Raw genomic sequence first — 20257 nt, forward strand, 5'->3', positions numbered from 1 at the left:
GCATTCCAATTTTAATTTAAAAAAGAAAATACAAAGGCATTGTTACAAAAAACAGTTTAATTTTAATTGCAGTTTTGATCCCTCTATTTTAGCTGAGTAACGAAAATAGTTCATCCATTTTATTTTTCTCCAGTTTTTGACCCTCAAACAAAATTTTGGTCCAAAACTTAATGAAATGTCATTTTTTTGCACATATTTAAGTCACACAATGCCTCAAGATTTTGTGATGCAACAATTGTATATGAGATCTATTATTATAAATGGTGTGATATGGTTTAAAAAAATGACACTTCATCAAGTTTTAGACCAAAATTCTGTTTGGGGACCAAAATTGGAGAGAAATAAAATTGAGGGACTATTTTCATAATTCAGTTAAAATAGAGGAACCAAAACTACAATTAACATCTCAATTATATTGACACTTGTTTCAACCATTCAACAATTATTGAAAAACCCTAATAAACATATTATTAAAAAGAGAACACAAACTACAATGGGGTTTGGTTTAATTAGGCAGACTAAATTTATTCCAATTACAAGGTGATTGCATCGTCAACTTCTTTTATATTTGTTGCTGAAAGACTTATTAGAGACCAAAAATGCTATAAGAATATCAAATTCCAGTATGGAGTAAGAAGCATGATCTGTAATTAACATTATATTGAAAATTAAGCCTTTTACTCTCAAATTCTAATTTTCTTTCTGCAATATAGACCATAATCTTGTTTCTGCAATGCCATGTCAGAACACTAATATCTATGATAGCATAACAATAATCTTGTTTATGTAAACGCCAAGTCACAACAATAAGCCATCTTTTTGAGTGAAAATTACTCGTAGAAGGCGCGTATATTACCGTTTTTCATAAACTAATTATTATAATTTTAAATAATAACTTTTAAAAATTTGTGTCTGTTCAGCTTTTTAAAAAGAATGAAAATTAGAAAAATAATCTAAAAGAATTTGACATTCAGATGTTTTTAGTAACTTCATTTTTTATAATTAATTTTTTTTTGAGTGATTTTCACTACGACATACATACACAATAATCTCTCATTTTCTTAGAAATCTCAAAATAATGCAATATTAAAATCACTTTTTTTAATTTCATTTAGGATTCGTTTGTTTTAAATTAAAATAAAATTTATTTTAATATAAATAATTTAGAGATTACACATTATTTTGTATTTTTGTTTAAAATTATAAAAAATTATTTTTTGTCAAAAATGAATTTCTACAAAAACTAATCAAAATAGTTTGTATTTTCAGCATAAAGGTTAATTTTTTTCAGAATGGTTTTTGTGTAAAAAAAACTAACACACACATGAAAGATAATTTTTTATTTTAAAAATAAAGTGATTGTTTTTCTCCCACTTATTCTACATTTAAACTATATATATCTTAAAATTGGTTAAAAAAAGACAAAATACCTTTTGTGGCCCATAAACTTAATTTTAGATAATAATTCAGTCTTTATATTGTTTTTCAAATTGATCATTTATTCTTAAAATATGAACAAGGTTATCCTTTATTACAAAATCTAAAAAGTCCATCATTATCTTTAAACAAAACCTAAAAAATTAATTATAATCTTCAACAAATTTCATATTTTCATTAAATTTATAACTCAAATCTTCAAATAAAAAAATCGCATTTTATGTTGGTGAAAGATAAAAACAAGATATCATGATGATCTGAGAATCAAATCTTAAAGTGTGAGTTCTTTATTTGAATGTGTTAGAGGTGAAGATGATGATGAATTTTCTAGAAAAAATAAATAAATAAAATAGTTAACATTTTAAGACATAAATGATCAAACTTTTAATTTAAATTAAATAAATTATCATATCTGAAGAAAAAAAAACATAATTGTTATCTAAAATTAAATTAAAGGACTCTGAGATAGTTTGTCTTAAAAAAATTAACCTCGCTCACTATTATTTATATATATAGATCTTAAATAGAGATGAGAATAAGTCAAGGCGATAAATATTAGTCTAAATTAAAAAAAAAAATTATATAGATCAGACTACTACTATTTTACAAATATATTTAGTTAGTCTTCTAAGCCTATCAAATTAGCGTATTTAATTAAATATATCAATACTTTTTTTACAATTATAATTATTACAATATTAAGTTGTTTTAAAATATTAATTTACTAATATTTTCTACAATTACTAAATATAATTTAAAATATTAATTTACTAATATTTTCTACAATTACTAAATATAATTTAAAATATTAATTTACTAATATTTTCTACAATTACTAAATATAATTGACATGTGTTAGACTCTAAACGAATTAATTAGATATCAAAATAAAACTTAAACTTATTAACATAATAATTTATTAGTTTATTTATAAATAAATAAATAAATAAAATAAAAATAAAAAACTTACACATACTTCAGTAGAACAGAAGAAAATAGACTATTTCAAACTTTTAGACTTTGTCAGACTCAAAATATCAAAACCGGTTAACCTCATTTTTAAAATAAGTAGGTCAGAATCAATCTGACTTTGCAAAACCTAATTATATCCAACGTATGTTCACCCGTATTTGTAAAAGATAGTATTGCCAGCGAGGGGATAACAAGAAAATGCGTTTGTCATTGTAAGGATACATACAACAGAAAGAAGGGGAAATTGAAAAGGATTGGAGACACTGCCCTCATTAACGATTGTACAATAAAAGGATATTCATATCATGCCAAAGCGCTCTGAAAAATAAGAGTGATATACAATCACAACCTTTAGAACTTCTTCCAATATGTGTGTAATATAGTTCTGTTTTAATATCAGGCTTCAATGTCAAGAAACCTAATCTATGAATTCTGACGAAAACAGTAACACAGGAATTACAAACAAAATTATCGTCTCTCATGAGATCTCCCTGATTCCAATGGAAGTTTGGAAGATTGTTGAGAATTTCTACCTCTGGCATCTGTATGTTTATCTTCCTTTGAATCATGAGATGACTTTTGCCGCCGCAGCATATCCTCTACATACCGGCGCCACAAGGCTTCTCTATCTTTTCGTGGAAACTTGTTATATCTTGGATCAGATTTTAAAAGACGTTTTGCCGTAGACCATGAATTGAGCACTGTTTTACCATCGTCGGTTTCCTGAGATGCAGCTTCAGAAGTCAAGACTTCAGCCAGAAGAGCTCTAAAGTCGTGTGCACATCGCTGTCCAATCACAGGATTCAAAGATGTTAGTAGTACATATTTTAACCAAATATGTAAATCTACTTGTACTGTTACTGAGTAGCACTTCGTGAGAAATACATAGTACATATATAGATATATTATCAAGCACATGCAACAATATTCGAGATTGCCTCAAAAACCATTAGCATCAGATATTATCACTTACTTCCTGAAGCATCTTTATATGGTCTCGAAAGAGTTTTTCCATGTCAGCTGAATCCAGATCAGAATTAGTTGCACGTCCTTGAGGATCTTTCTCTAATTTAGGCTTCGATTCTGTCCATGATGCCTAAGAATATAAGCAAATGACATCAATATTTCTTTAGTGACAATATATATGAAATCAATCATTACAAACGCAAATATCTAATTCAGCCTTCAAGTCTGAGAAACTCATTTGCATTCATCTAATTTTTAGTGTTCACTTTCATCCTCCTAATGTCTAACTGGATGCAGTTTAGTCCTATTCAAGATGGGAGCAAATAACATTTAATCGGAAACCGGAAGAATAAAGCTGAAAAAATATCCATATTCAAGAAACAAAAATGAAACTTTATAAAACTTCAGTAACTAAAAGACATTCTAATCCTGTCAGATTTTGACAAGGAAATTAATCTTCAAAATACTAACAGTCCCACAAAGAACAAAAGCTTTACCATTGGATCTTTGATTGTCTCCACAAGTAAAGCTTGCAAGGAAGTAACTGCCTCCTTCCTTCGAATTTTTAATCGTACTCTTTCCATTTCATGTTCTTCTCTTTCCTTCCTTTTACGCAATTCCCGTTCCCTCTCCCGCAGCTTCTCCTGCAAATCAGTTTTGAGTATTTGAATGTGCTCATAATAATCAACGTCATAATAAGTTACTAAAAATGAGCTGCTAGGAGAACATATGTATACAAGTAAATTGATATGCCAACTTAAAACAGAAAAATCATCGATGAAAGAGGTCTTTCATCTCTAATACCCATCATAGAAGTCACTCTAACAAAATTAGCTTCCATATAGTCAAAATACATATATTTGAAGTAGTTTAACACTATTTACCTGCTAGTAACTAACAGGAGCATCATGTCAAAGAATCAATAAAAAACAAGTGGACAACAGTTATTCCTTCTTCAATTTACTAACTTTGATTTAAAAGACATCCATCACATATTAAGTATTAACCACCTAGTACCTGCTCCTCCTTTTTAGCTCTGCTCTCTCGTTCTGCTGCATGTTCAGCAGCTTTCAACTCGGATATATACTCATTGAACAAAACTTCCCTATCCTCATGTTTCACAGATTTATATCTTGGGTCATCCCTTAAACTCTCTTTAATCTGCATCAACCAAAAACTAAAATTAAACAACACCTCGCAGAAAATGAGAGATTAACATAAACTAAAATTGCCTTTACATATATAATACATACACAAAATTAATGGCCAAACCTTATCACATATAAGTTAAACAATAAATCATTGGAAGACACAACTGAAAAATGCACAAACTCACTTGTTCACTATTGGTTAAAAAACTATTAGCTTAACATCATACTACTGAAGACTTTCTGTCCTCAGATTTATATGTAATTGAGCATCAATTTCAAACTAATGTAAATAGATTAACTTCTACTAAAAGGAATTTTATCATTTTCTTTTGTAGAACCAAGAGAAGTTTTCATTCTAAACATGTCTAATCACAGTACGCAAGTATCAGTCCGCTTTCTTATTCTTAGAAAGTCCTAGAGAAATTGGAATTGATCTATTTCCCCTTTTTCTATTGTTTCCAGATCGTTTCCAATTCTAGGGGCATATAACAAAAAACAAAATTCATTTAGTCACCAAAACAGGAAAGGTTTCAGTAGAATTCAACCGATATGAATTAAGCCTGTGAATTAGGTTAATGATTTGAATCAAATAAAAAATAAACCCGTGGATTTTGTTTATATATCCTACACACACAACAATTAGGTTACGACATGAGCCTCAAAGTCCAGCATTTTAAAAACAGATTAGTATGTCCCAAACTTCTTCATAATGATTACATACCCTGGACCAACGGGAGTTAAAAGTTATATCTCCTTGTTCTTTAAGCATTGACTTAAAACCGGCAGCAGCTGCATCCCACATTGCTTGAGCTTTTTCTTCAACGGCTTTCTTCAAAGGAAGCACTCTGAAACACAAACACAAAACCCATCAACCAGGATTCTGGAAATATCACATTCACATAAGAAACCATTTACCATGCAAAATCCAAAGAGTTTAGAGGGCATAAGGACACACCCACAGTGAATCCGAGAGTCTGTCATTAGCCTACTACCTGCTGACTCAAGTTGCTTTCAAGCATTATCATTAGAAATCATTTCTCTGTCTAGGAAAAAGTTCAATATCAATGCAAATGAGGATCCAAACTAAAAAAACATATATACAGACAAAGGTAAGAACTTAGCTGAGTCGGATGTACCAAATTTTGAGAAACAAAAATCAAAGGGATGGCTCAAAAGGTGGCATTCGATTTGAATGAACTGTTGCATAAAACAAACGTGCTGACACTGGTTAAATAAGAAGACACCTGCTTGCAGTAAGCATGACTTTATTCATTTGCCTTTATGCCTTTTGTTACAAGGAAACGTGTTACACCGACAGAAGTTCCCTCTCTCGGAATCCTTGGAAGAGAAGGTAAAACATAAAGGAGTAACGAAGGATAAATTATGCTTTCATTCCTAAGGTAACAACTAGATGCGCTAGAGCCTAGAAGGTGGCTATTTTCAATAAAAAAACAAGTGTTACTGTTATAACTACCAAGCAAGTATATGGCTATTTGACCCCACTGTCTCAACCAAAATACTTCCCAGTATTAATTTAAGCTGAACCATGCATGACCTTAATGATTTGTTCTTAATATTATCCGTCTTAGACCCTTAGAAAGCAGTATTGCAAGATTAAAACCTTGAATTCAGTAGTATAGACCACATGAGTAACACAGAAAATAATACAAAAACTCCAAAGCAAGCATATAACAAGGATCAAGACATTAACACATATTGCACTCTAATTTTGACAAAATATTGAACTTTCAACTGAAAAGGTAACAGAATCTTGGGTTATTAGTCTCTTATAAAGCACTGTTAGAACACTGCTATCAGTCATCACGCTGATGCTAATCATCCCAACCTATCCCGGGACGTGTGGCTCCTAGCATTATCTTTCATTTCTAAGCCAACAGATCTACATTTGCCAATATTGTTGCAGATCTGCAATATAAATACTGGATCAGATAGTAGCAGGATTAAACATAAATCTCTCTCTCAGGTTGAATACTGTAAGGGAAACTGGTGCTGCAATGCTCCTACCATGATGGGGTCAGTGAAGGGTCACCAATTATAGATCAATTGTACACAGCCTTACCTTGTATTTGCAAGAGGCTGATACATGAATCGAACTTGTGATCATCTACTAGACACACAGTTGCATGCCAAGGCTGACACATGAATCGAACTTGGGATCATCTACTAGACATATGGTTGCATGCCAAGGCACCCCACCCCTTCTATCAAGTTGAACAAAATATCAACAAAACTTGCTTGCCACTAAAGGATGCATTATAATCATAATTCAATTAAAAAACCAGCCTATCGAGATAGTCAAATACCAGTCTTTTCTACTTTGATTGTAAAATACTAGATTATCACAACATTAAGAATGCCACGTATAGAAAGACTCTGAGCTATAAAATAACACCTCTCCAATAAAATATCAAATGATGTGTAAATGGTTGGTCGGTGCAATAGACCAACTAGGCTAGCACACCCTAAAGTAAGATCAGTGCAAAAACTAAAAACCAAAGTAATCTGATAGAGAGGATGATGGTTATATGAACACATCACATACAAAGAAAATTAAGTTAGAAAGTTTAAAAATATCCAATTAAATGCAAAGTGGCACCTTTCGTTCAGAAGGTGCTCCCGTTCCTTGCGGTCCAATGCCTCAAACCGTGAATCGTTCGCCCATTTCTTTCGAAAAGTGTGATAATCAGTGTTGTGATTAATATCCTAAAATACAAATGATCATATATCAATAAGCTTTCAGTAGTTCCACAAATTGAAGGTAGACAGATTTGATAGCAGACCAATTATAAGAACAAATGAGCTCCAAATTGAGGCAACATTAACCTCTGAGGCTTCATCTAATAACTGCTTAAATCCCTCAATTGCAGCCTTCTGTGCTGCACGTTTTTCTTTGCGCTCTTCTTCCGCACGAGTTTTAACGTAATGTTCAAACAAGGATCTCCTAGCAGAATAACTAGGGATGGCCTGTATTAACACACGCTACCATTAATATAAATTTTGCAGATAACAAAAACAAACCAAGAAAGGGGGTGAAAAAGTATATTTTAAGAGACACGAACATACAAAGATGGAGGGTATGTAATCTTTTTGGAAAGAATTGACTAAACTTTAATACTAGATACACAGTTACAAAAAAGCTCAAGTTCCAATTCACATCCATCAAAAATACCTTACAGTTCAACAGAAGGAAAGGCTCCAAATCCGAAATTAAATAATGGAAAATATTTGGTCACATAATACCTTAAAACGAGGATCAAATACGAACTTTGGCAGTTCTTTCTCCCACTTGGAGAATGGTGCCACACCTCGCTCCTTAAGCATCTCCTACAAAATTCAAAGAAACAAATAAATACAAAATAAAAATACAAGATTTAGACTAAGGAGTATATGAGAGTGCATCGTGGTGCGTATGGGCGTATCGCCCTACTCATACCATGTATTAATATAACCAAAAGTCAAACTAAACTCTTTGTCTAGTACAACATCACTATCAGATCTTAAAGATATGTAATACTGCAGTAATTTCTTACAATCAAGATTTTCTTTTGGTATGTAATATGACGTGCAAGCGGTCAACTATATATATATATATTTTGAAAAACTTAAATTTTCCGTTTTTGCTTCTTGTTGAATAGCAGATACATTAGCAGGTTCTAGTAAAAGTTCAAGCATAATCTCTAGGACATGTGAGTCCAATTTATTCTCACATGTGAGACCAATTTTGAAATAAACCATTTCATTTTTTTATTAAAAAATAAATAAACATGAAACAACACACACATAAAGCTCACTTGACCCTACCCCACTTTCACTCTCCTTCTATCTCACTTCACCTTTCCTCTCTCTCGCGGCTACAGAATTCTCCAACCCCAACCCCATTTTCATTTTTTTTTTCTTTTCCTCTTTTTATTCGACTCACTTAAAGTCACAAGCTAGCCTCCTTAAACCATAAACTCATAGGAAGGTTATATATTTCCTAAGCAAGCCTTCTCATATTTTCACAAGTTCTTTAGATAACAATTTTGGGTTAGAGTTTGTGCTCTAAGGGAAAGAGAAAAGTTTCCATTTTTAAAAGTTTTTATTGAGACTCTTTGAGGTAAATACAAAATTCCAATGCTAAGAATGCATCTCTAGGAAAATGTAGTTTTGTTTAAAAACTTATTTTGGTGCTTAGAGTAAATTTTAAGGATTCTTTATGGATTCCTATGGTTACTAAAGCTTTAGAATGATTTTCTAAAGCCTTGAAAATATTTTTGATGTTCATATATGTTAGTTGAGGTCCTACCTACTTCTCAGAGAGTTGTTGGAGATCAAATTTAGTTGATTCTTCATAGTTGTGAGTAGAAGATGATCATCATAACATATTTTTATTATACTATAATTATTATTATGCTCGTTTTCTATGTTAAAGTATTTATTTAAAAATTGGAGAACACAATCTTTGAATTTTTTTTCGGTTTCATTCTTTATTTACTTTCATGGTCTTGGTATATAATATGTGTATAGTTTGATTTATTTATGAACTATATAGTATTTAAATATTGAATCGATGTACAGTTGAATATTTTTTCCATGAGTTACGATGAGGTGAGAAATAATTTTTAAATATATGTTTTGAAAATTGTTGTTGTAAGTATAAAATCATTAACTGAGGTGGGTGCACCTAATTACCCGTTAGATGGAGTCGTCCTTATCAGAAATGTCACTCTTAGGAGGAGAGGACTATCAACAAGACATAATCTCCCTAATTGATGTTATGTAATGTGTTTCGAGATTGAGAGGAAAGTGTTATACGTAATGTTAGAATATTAGAAAATATCTTATAATATCTTTATATATTATAATAGAGTATCTTAAATTATTTATTAGGATCAATTTATAATCATAGAGATATCTTAGAATATCTCTTATTATTATTATGATTTATTCCTTATTTAGGATTACGTCTATGTTTCTCTATAAATAGAGATTAGTATTGAGTTTTTTGTAATCAAGTCAGCAATAAACTATTATCAATAATATTCAAACTATTATTATTTTCTCTCCTCCTTTTCTCTAAAATCCCACAACTTCAACACGTAAGATGGAGTCGCTCGTAAAGTAAAGACCCTTTTGTGAATATTTTTAAGTCCATATGTGAATGGTATTATTTTTATTGACTAAAAGGAATATTTACTGTTTCTCCAGCTACACATGTCAACTCATAGTACAAAAACAGTAAATATTCCTTTTAGTCAATAAAAATAATACCATTCACATAATATTTATGTAATTATGTATAACGGTCTACTGAATCTACACCAATATTTTTGTGAATTTATTATAGGAAAGCCCAATACTGGAAGAAAAACAAGCTTATTTTTCCTTCAAGACTTAAGCATAGCTAGAAAAATAATGCAACAAGTGGAAGATCAAGTTTCCTCATAACAGAAACAAAGACAATAAAACGAAATAAGTGAAAATGAAACTACATCAGCTCAAAGAAAGAAACAAATATACCTTAAATTGATTTATGCACTCTTCCTTTGAAGGCCCACTATCCTCGTCTTCTGAATCTGAAGATGTATCAGAGGCATTAGCATCACCATTAGCATCTTTTTGTCTATCTTTGCTATTATCATTTTGCAGGCTCTTGGCTGTAGAGTCGGTTGCTTTTGAACCATTTGATTCAGATCCTGGTTGCACTGATGGCATAGGAATAGAAGAGGATGTGATAGGTGTTCCTGATTCCTGCAACTTCTTCTTGATCAAATCCAGTGCCGATGGTGAGCTCTGTACACTAAAGGGTTTGACAGTTGCAGCATCACGACCACCAGTAGTAATGGCCGGAGCATTCAGTGTAACCATTCCAAACCCTCTATCAGGCAATACAGTAGCATTTAGAACTGGCATTAAATGATCTTTTGCAGCATCACCATCCTGCTTTTTTTTCAATTCAGCCACCTCATTTGGAATTTGCCAGCAGCTTGTCTAATAAAAAACAAAGGCCAAAGAATAAACAAATGCCATAACAGTACATATATATGAAATAAAATTTAGTCAACTTAAAAAACTTCTATGAATATCATTTAGAAAATTTAAGGGAAATAGAAAAAAGGCCGAGATCATAAAGTTAAGAGATGATATGGCCTTTGCAAAAAATAAAAAGATGAACATATGAATCATACCTTGGTTCGATTGTTATAGTAATATTTTTTCCCATCACTAGTAGAGACCAATTGCCAATCAGTACCAGGCAAATCTACCCTACAACAGGAAAACATGACAAGGTAAGACTGTACATCATTGTTTCATAACCATTTGTCACATAGACAGACGAAAAATGTAAGTGAAAATGCTTAAAAGACCACCTAGCAAATGAGCCAATGTTCTCTTACATATCCTCATTATTGAACGAACAACATAACATGTCAATGAAATAATGTATGGTTGATTTTCTAGCAATTACAATTTATGATTTTTTTGCAGTCCAACAATACTGTACTCATAGTCTCATACTTAAACCCTTCTGGTCACTGATTTGTCTATTAGAATATCAAACATAAATTCATTTCTCTACATGTAGAATGTGAAACTTCGGAATACTGCCTGCTGAGATTTTTCAAGAGCTAAAATTGTATAGCAACATTTAGTTTAGTGTCCGTGCATTAACAAATAATCTCAAGAATTAGAGTAAAAATATATTTATTGAATTGAAAATATGTTGGCAATACATCAAATATATATATATATACACTAGATTACTAAACAACCAAATCCTATTAGTATTCATATATAACTAAATTCCTATTAGAACTCATATATAATTAAATCTCTACTAATACTCCTATTCAACTGAATCCTTATACTTGAGGGATATTAAACAGAAACTTATTTTGACACTCCCCCTCAAGCTGGTGAATAAATGTTCTCCATTCCCAGCTTGGATACAATTCTTTCAAAGTTGTTGTTGTTTAGCCCTATAGTTAGAAGATTTGCAAGGTTGCTTTGGGAGGAGACATATGGAGTGCAAATTAGGCCACTGTCGAGGTTTTCTTTAATGAAATGTCTATCGACTTCAATATACTTGGTTCTATCATGTTGCACTGGATTATGTGCTATGCTAATAGCAGATTTATTATCACAATAGAGTTTCATTAGTTCATTCCACTTTATCTTCAGGTCCTCCAAAATGATTTTCAACCACAGTAATTCACATATTCCTTGTGCCATTGCCCTAAATTCTGCTTCAGCACTGGATCTGGATACCACACTTTGTTTCTTACTCTTCCAAGTCACAAGATTCTCACATAGAAAAGTGCAATAACACGTGATTGACCTTCTATCTATAATTGACCAACATAGTTAGTTTCAGTATATGATTCAAGACCCACATTTCCATTTTGTCTGAACACAACTCCTCTTCCTCGGGTTCCTTTCAAATATTGCACGATTCTGAGTGCAGCTTGCAAGTGTACCTCGTTCGGTCGGTGCATGAATTGACTAACTAGTCTTACAACAAAGGCAACATCAGGTTTAGTATGTGACAGATATATGAGTCTTTCAACTAATCTTTGGTACATTTCCTTGTCAACTGCAATGTCTTCTTTTGCATTTCTCAACTTTAAATTTGGATCAATTGGTGTACTCATTGGTTTGCATGTTGTCTTGCATGTTTCCTGCAGAAGATCTGTGACATATTTTTGTTGGGATATGAAAATCCCTTTTTTAGAGTGAGCCACTTCAATTTTCCTAAGGTTTTAATCTCAAATTCTTTGGCTAGGTGTTGTCCTAACAATCATTGCTCCTTTTCATCATCATCGGTCATTATAATGTCATCCACATATACCAATAACACTGTTACTCCCCCTGACTCAGAGTGTTTGATAAAGAGGGTATGATATCCTTGACTTTGTTTGAAGCCTAGACCCACCATGACTCTAGCAAACCTCTCAAATCACGCTTGTGGTGATTGTTTAAGTCCATATAGAGCCTTTTTAGCTTACAAACGGTGTTGGCAGCATATGTTCACTATATTCAGGGGGTAAGTCCATATAAATCTCTTCTTCTAGATCTCCATGGAGGAATGCATTTTTTACATCAAATTGGTGTAAGTTCTAACTGTAATTAGCTGCTAGAGATAATATCACTCAGAGGTGTTCATTTTTGCAACCGAAGCAAATGTTTCCAAGTAATCCACTCCATATGTTTGAGTAAATCTTTTAGCTACCAACTTTGCCATGTACCTCTCAATAAACCCATCAGCCTTGTACTTTATAGTGTATACTCACTTGCATCCTACACATTTCTTTCCATTTGGTAGAGGGACAAAATTTCAAGTACCGTTCTTGTCCAGTGCTACCATTTCCAAGTTCATGGCTTGTTTCCATTTCCTGTCAAACAATGCTTCAGATGGAGAGGTAGGTATAGTTGTAGTGTTGAAGCTTGTGAGGAAGGTTTGATGGGTAGGTGACAATTGTTCAAAGCATATGTAGTTGGATAGAGGGTAGAGTGGTTTGTTGGTACATGTCATAGTATTCTTCCTAAGGGCAATTGGGATATGGAGGTCATCATAAGTTGGTGGTGTGTCGGATTTTGATTCTAGTGCATGGGAAGATTCATAAATTGGATCGCTAAAATTTGAAGCATCAAGAGAAGTTACCTCGTATAAAGTCGGATTGGACTCTTGGATGTGAATAGATTTAGTAATGGCCTTTGTTCTTCTTGTATATACTAGATTTTTCCCATACCTTACACTAATGTCATCATTTTCATCTTCCTCAGAATTAATTTCAGTCTCAACATTGTCAATTCTATCTTTTTAAAAATCAATTTCAGTCTCAATTATAGTTCAAGAGTCAACTTAGGAGGTAGAAGAAACTCATCTTCTTTACTAGTATTCTCCTCCTGAATATGAGTTTGACCAAAGAAACTTTCTTGTTCATGGAAACTGACATCTCAGGAGACAAATATTTTTGGATGGTAGATGATAACATTTGTAGCCTTTTTGGGTGGAAGAGTACCCGATAAAGACACATTTTAAGGCTCTAGGATCAAGTTTCCCTCTACTATCACTATGGATATGGACAAACGACGCACACCCAAATATTCTGGGAGTAAGACTACTACTGGTAGACATATTAGGGTAGAACGAGGATAGGGCCTCCATGGGAGTTTTGAACGCAAGGACACTAGAAGGTAATCGATTTATAAGATACGATGCAGTTAGAACTGCCTCTCCCCAAAATTTCTTGGGAGCATTATTTTGAAATAACATCGCTTGAGTTTGATCTAATAAATGTCCATTTTTCCTCTCAGCAATCGCATTTTGTTGGGGTGTTTTAACACATGAGGACTCATGAATAATGCCCTCTTTTTGACAAAAAGAATTAAGCTCATGATTGAAATAATATTTGGCATTATCAGACCTAATCCTCTTAATACTCACTCTGAATTGGTTTTTTATCATGGAGGAGAAGTGTACAAACACATAACTGACTTGAGATTTTTGTTTTAGCAAGTAAACCTGAGTACAGTCATCAATAAAGGTTACAAACCAACGAACACTTGATATATTTGGAACATTAGAGGGACCCCATACATCAGTATGAACTAAATAGAATGGAGAAGTACTCATTTGGTTACACATTTGGTTACTACTTGGAAAAGGTACATGTTTGTGTTTATCAAGCCCACACACCTCACATGAAGACTTTCTACCTCTAATTTTTTGAAGAGGGAAGGAAACAACTATTTTATGAGTCTAAATGAAGGATGACCCAGGCGGCAGTGGTACCAAATGACCTTGTCCCTATTGGTCTTTATTGATTTAGAACAAAAGGAGTTGGTATTGTTGAGTAGATTTGGAGGAAGATTTTGATTATCCAAGTAATATAAACCATTTCATTCTCTAGCATTACCAATTATCCTCCCTGAATTCTTGTCATGAAAGACACAAGAATTGTTATAAAAAACAACATTCCATGATAGATCTTGTGTTAGTTTTTGTATGGAAATTAAGCTAGTGGACAACTTAGGAATATGAAGTACATTTCTTAGAGTTATGGAAGTTTATTTGGACATCTCCTTGAACTGCTGCAGTTAGAAGGATACCATATGTTGTGGATATTTTCTTGTTGCTAGGGCAAGGTGAGTAAGTGGAGAAGTGTGTAGGTAAGGGTGTCATGTGGTCAGTGGCTCCAAAATCCAGTATCCAATATTGGTTATAGATTGTATCTAAAGCATTAAGTCCAAAAGAAAATTGAAACTTACCAAAAGGAAGTGTACTTGTATATACTAGAGAACTAGTACCTGTCAATTTCTCCAACTTACTAAGAAGTGATCTAATCTTCTCTATTTCATCTTCATTGAGACGGGGTAATCCACTGTTGCTTTCTCTAACTGCCATATTGTAAGCGTGCTATATTGATGTGAACAGTAACAACGTGAGCATTGAACACACTATAGCAGCGAGTAGGCCAAAAAAATCTCAAGTTGTTGCAATGAAGGCAACAAAAAGGGCCACAATGAAGGTGGCTAAGGTTTCAGGAAAAAAGAAATCGCAATGAAGGCAGTAAGTCTATGCGGAAGCAGGGGCCACAATGAAGGTGGCTAAGGTTTCAGAAATTAAAAAATAAAAATAAAAATAAAAACCGTAATGAAAGCGGCAAATTTATGTGGAAACAAGGCTCCCAAAGATCGAGAGCTCTGATACCATCTCAAAGGTTAGAGTAAAAATATATTTATTAAATTGAAAATATGTTGGCAATACATTATATATATATATATATATATATATATATATATGTATGTATACTAGATTACAAAACAACCAAATTCTATTAGTACTCATATATAACTAAATCCCTACTAGTACTCCTATTCATCTTAATCCCTATACTTGAGAGATATTAAACAGAAACAAATTTTGACAAATCATGACTGTTAAAAAGTTCAGCAATTATTCATGTCATTGTCTAAGTCTCTATTTCATTATCTTTATTCATTTTATTAAACATCCAAAAGATGAGAGAAAGTTTATTGTTTGTCCTCTTCTAGTTCTTTTCTTTCGATTCCCCCTCTCCCTCCCAACTCCCAGATAATCAATAAAATTTCCTCAAAAAAATATATATATACATATATATATCAATAAAATTAAGGATTTACTTTTAATAGCATACCACAATCCTCTTTCCTAAGTTTGCAACTAACAGAGTTTTTCACAATATCATTACCTGCAAAGGGTCAATTACTCCTTAAATTGTTGAATTATACATGTTTTATTAAAGATAAGTAATTAAGGATATTTTGTATAGGCGTCATAGAAAACAGAGACATTAGATTAGAAAAGAGAAATAAACAAATGAATAGACAAAGGGAAAGCTTTTCCACCAGGAGACGAGCAAGAAACTTACACTGAAACTGGAGTCGGCTGCACAGAAACTTGGTGAGCCTGCATACACATGCAAAATAAAAATGAATTGTATTAAAAAAAAATAAAGTGTTCATAGATTATATCATTTATGATAATAGGAAGTTTTGTTTACTAAGAATTACATCCAATATTATTCCATATGGATGTGCCATTATGGCATTGGTTTTAGTCTACAAATATCTAGTTCTTTTAAAGATTTGCTATCAGTTAGGGTGTCCAAAATCCATTATTTAAAATGTATGAATCCGAAATTCGATCCGAGCAGTTTTCACAAAAGAAGAACCAAACACATCAATATTCGATTTTGTGCGGTTTTCGGTTTTTTTGGATCGGATTGCGGTTTTTTATTTGGATTGGTTTGGATGTGAACATCCCTAGTTACGAATATTATGTACTGATAACATAAATTAAATTAAAAAATATTTTTACTTTTGTAATGTTTGAAAATTTTATATTATTGAAAAATCATATACATGTCTAGTGATCCAAGACATGAAAAGGTATAAGATCCACTAAGAGTTTGGATATTCAGTATCAGTACCTCCCCTTTAAATCCAGCAGGTTTATCATATGTTGATTCCCCTGTCAAGGCATTATAATAGTATACAATCCCTGCTTCAGTCTTGTGGGCAGTCCAAGCATCTAGTTGATCATTAGCAGCATCCTCATTATGTGTCACGGTGGCATTTAGTTTCTTGTCATCTGCAATCATAAGAACCACAAATGTAGAAATGTGAATTGTATTTTCAAACCACAACAATGAACTAATACATGTCAGTGGAGCAGTAACGTTGAGGTGGGCATACCAGCATGTGCTGAAATTACTACTGTCTGCAAACCAGATGTTCCCCTCAGCTGATGACTGGAAACAGAAAATGCAGAAATGCCAGCAGCACCCACAGGAGTAACGCCAGGAGGTTGAGAATCAGGTACTGGAACAGCAGGTAGAGTAACACCACGTGCTGGAAATGGAAAGGGACCAGGAAAAGCAGCAGGATATTGAAGAAATGGTGGCCTATGTACACCACTCATCTGTGGAGGCTGTAACCAAAATCCCTGAGGGGGAGCAACCATGGAAGGTATCGGTGGATAGGGTAAGCCTTTATGTGACGCATTAGGATCTGATCCAATTGGTGCAGTTGGCATATTTGGTCTCGGTACTGCAGATGAGGGAAAATCTGTATTGGAGGATGGAGCAGCTGGATTGGAGGGCATTATCCCAGGTTTTGCTAACCCAGGAGGACCAGGAGTACCAGGCATTAAAGTATGGACAGGAAAAGTTGGGGCAGTTGGCATCCATAAAGTAGTTGGCCGGTAATTAGGGTCAGAGGGTGGCGGCATTGCAGATATAGAAGTAGGAGCAGGAATAGGATGCGGGTTACTCGATGCAGATGACACTTTACTAAAATCTTGTGCAATGGAATCCGACATGTTCTGCAATTAGCAAATAGAAGTAGGAGAAAAATATTATTATTTAACTTCTTTTCATGAGTACTGCGCCAATTACATTACACCAATGCTCATCAGCCATTACTTCCTCCATCCCATAATTATATGCAATTTAAGATTTGAGCACATAAATTAAGAAATGCAATTAATATCATAGATCTTATAAAATAAAATAAAAAAAGTTTATTTTTTAAATTACCCTTTACCCTCTCCTATTAATTACGAGAATTGAAAAGAAATATTAGTAATGGTTAAAGGTATAGATACTTCGCATTTTGCATCATTTACTCCATTATAATTTTATTACCCTCAAGCATGTCTACTATTCATGACATCCCAACTTTAGTCGAGGATCACTTAGTCCAATGTGAGCATTCAAAAGGCACACCAGGTGTTTGTGTATGCATAGATTAAAATGAAAAGGTAGCAAATAGGGGGAAATAGGTCAATCCACCTGAAAAGAGCCTATGGCCTAGTCTACACCATGTCTGCGCAAAAACCAAACTTATTCATTAATAAACTAGGTCAAGGTTTTATCAAAAGTCTAATTAGCTAACAAGGTTAGGCTTTAAGTCATCTAAAAAGTCTTTTAGGCTTAATAGACAAACATATTTAAGTAAATATAAAATAATACAATAATAGTTGTTACTATTGGTATGATATTAGATTTTCTGTAAAATGTTAAAATCATATTTCCCTTCCAAAGATCTAAGCATGTTGACCTACATAAAAGACTTAGCCTATAAGCTCATTTTAATGATAAACTTATGGCCTAATTAAAGGTCTTGTTGCAAAATAGGTTTATAATATACTTTTATGTTAAGTTAAACTTGTAAAACGGCCATATTAGACCTTAAAAAATACCGATATCAGATAAATAAGACAGATTTGGGCTTTAGACAGCTTAGTCCACTCTAGTCTATTCCCCCTAATGTCTCATGCTCTTACGTGGTAGATTTCAAATTTCATAACTAGTAGTTTATTATGTAGAATGTTCCTCTTCATTAGTATAGGCTAAATAGGTCAGACAAGACTTCCAAAAAGGTCCTAACAGACCTAAGAAAACTTTAATAACCAGGCTTGGGACTTCACTTTTTTTAAACAGGTCAAGCCTACTAAAGCAAAACCTTGCTGAGACCAGCTTACTTCCATCCCTACCATTTTACTACATATGAAGTAAGGGGATGGTGAGGTTATTACACTCACTTAAAACCCATTGTTGCTTCGAAGAGAAAGGAAAATTACTTTCAACTCACTTCAATGATAGGGGATTGGCCAAATTTTGTAAGGTGAAGCATAAATGAGTTGCACTTGATTTCCAAAGGCCCCATAGCCGTACTGTCAAACTGATCCAGTAGTTTTCATTCAAAATTTCCTGCCTACTCAAACAAACATCGCTTCAAGTTCTAATTTGGTTCCCTAACATAGTTAATCACCCAAACTTATCCCCCACCCCCCCCACAATATATTTAATATCTCAACCTGCACTCACATCAATTTAAAGTAAAAATATGAGTCTTACAGTGCTAGATTGTGCATGTTGGTTTCCAGTAAAAGGCGCTACACTTTGGGAAACGTTATATGAAAATGAAGGGGTGGCAGCACGTGGAGGGAAACCAGGAACTAGTGGAGGATTCACACCCGAATTAGGTTTCATCCCCTGCATCAAATACAACAATTATAAATAAACGATAAGGTAGAGTTTAAAAACCTTGCCCGTCATTGCATTGAACTACAACATTATATGGCCATAAACCCATGAAGCATGGATACTCAATCGGACACCGTACAAGACACTCACAGGTCGACAACATTAATAATTTGAGACACTCACAGGCGTGGTACAGAGTCAGAAACCCATTCAATAATAACCAAAAAAACAAAGAACTTAGTAGTAGTATACTAACAGAATGTGAAGATGACTGTTGAGAATTCCCAGAAGCGTTGACGTTTTGATTGACGCCATAAGAGATTGGTGCCGCCGGTGATGTTGCAGGAGCTGCAAAACAGTTGAATTAAACAATTTAGCAAGAATCGATTGGCTTGCAATAAGATTGAATAAACAAGGAACATGAAAATAAAAGGCGTAAAGGTGAAGCAAGTAGACATACTTGCGGAAGAAGAGGAAGAATTAGGGATAGAAATAGGCGTTTCTCCAATGAGAGGTGGTTGCGCCATTAAAAATGATCTATCTGCATTAGAAAAAATAATTAGTGTGGCGTTGAGCGATGAAAAACGGTGAGAAAATGTGAATCGCAGTTTGTAACGCGACGGACATGGTGCTTCGAAAATTGAAGTTAAGTAGGAAGTGGAGAGAGAGAGAGAGAGAGAGAGAGAGAGTTAACCTGTGTGTGATTGTTAAGAAAGAAGCAGTTGAAAGTGAAGTGATGAAGTGAGGGTGTTGGGTTGGGAAATGAAATGAAAGGACTGAAGTGTGTTGTAACAAACTCCAAATGGGTTGTGTTTGGAGTTAGGGCTTAGCTCACCATTTTTTGCACTTCAACGTCACCGCGGGCTAGGGCTTCTCTTTTCTTTCTCTTCTCTTCTTCGTTAACATCAATATTTTTTCTCTCACTCTTTCAAAAATAAATTTCATTAAAAATAACAAACAGAGATACAAAAAATTAAAAATTAAAGATTAAAAATTTGTGAATAAAAGGTGAAAATCATATTATTTATTTATTCTCCCTTTTATAAAAAAACTACGATCTCATTTTTTTATCACATGCAAAATAATTTTATTTTATTTATAATATACAAAGAGACAATATATTTAAGAGTTAAATTTGAAAATATAGATGTCTTAACTATATTTTTTGCAATAGCAATAAGATTGAATAAACAAGGA

At 33.2% G+C, this 20257-nt stretch overlaps 1 protein-coding gene across 2 annotated transcripts; it reads right to left on the reverse strand.

Annotated features, from left to right (window-relative positions):
* Positions 1-2688: 2688 nt before the first annotated feature.
* On the reverse strand, positions 2689-19975 carry LOC101506549 (pre-mRNA-processing protein 40C). 2 transcript variants are annotated; one of them, XM_073369994.1, is made up of 17 exons: positions 19755-19975; positions 19521-19597; positions 19317-19408; positions 18932-19069; positions 16767-17394; positions 16502-16662; positions 15941-15978; positions 10715-10793; positions 10047-10517; positions 7788-7871; positions 7371-7511; positions 7144-7250; positions 5248-5371; positions 4393-4536; positions 3873-4019; positions 3383-3505; positions 2689-3195 (listed from the first exon to the last, which is right to left on the reverse strand). In XM_073369994.1, the coding sequence occupies exons 2-17, from the start codon at positions 19585-19587 to the stop codon at positions 2878-2880; spliced, it is 2862 nt and encodes a 953-aa protein (XP_073226095.1). In that variant the 5' UTR covers positions 19588-19597; positions 19755-19975; the 3' UTR covers positions 2689-2877. The 2 variants fall into 2 exon arrangements, with proteins under 2 accessions (XP_073226095.1, XP_004505734.1); XM_004505677.4 differs by having other exon boundaries at positions 19521-19601.
* Positions 19976-20257: the final 282 nt, after the last annotated feature.

This window comes from Cicer arietinum, chromosome 6 (assembly GCF_000331145.2).
Source record: "Cicer arietinum cultivar CDC Frontier isolate Library 1 chromosome 6, Cicar.CDCFrontier_v2.0, whole genome shotgun sequence".
NCBI lineage: Eukaryota > Viridiplantae > Streptophyta > Magnoliopsida > Fabales > Fabaceae > Cicer > Cicer arietinum.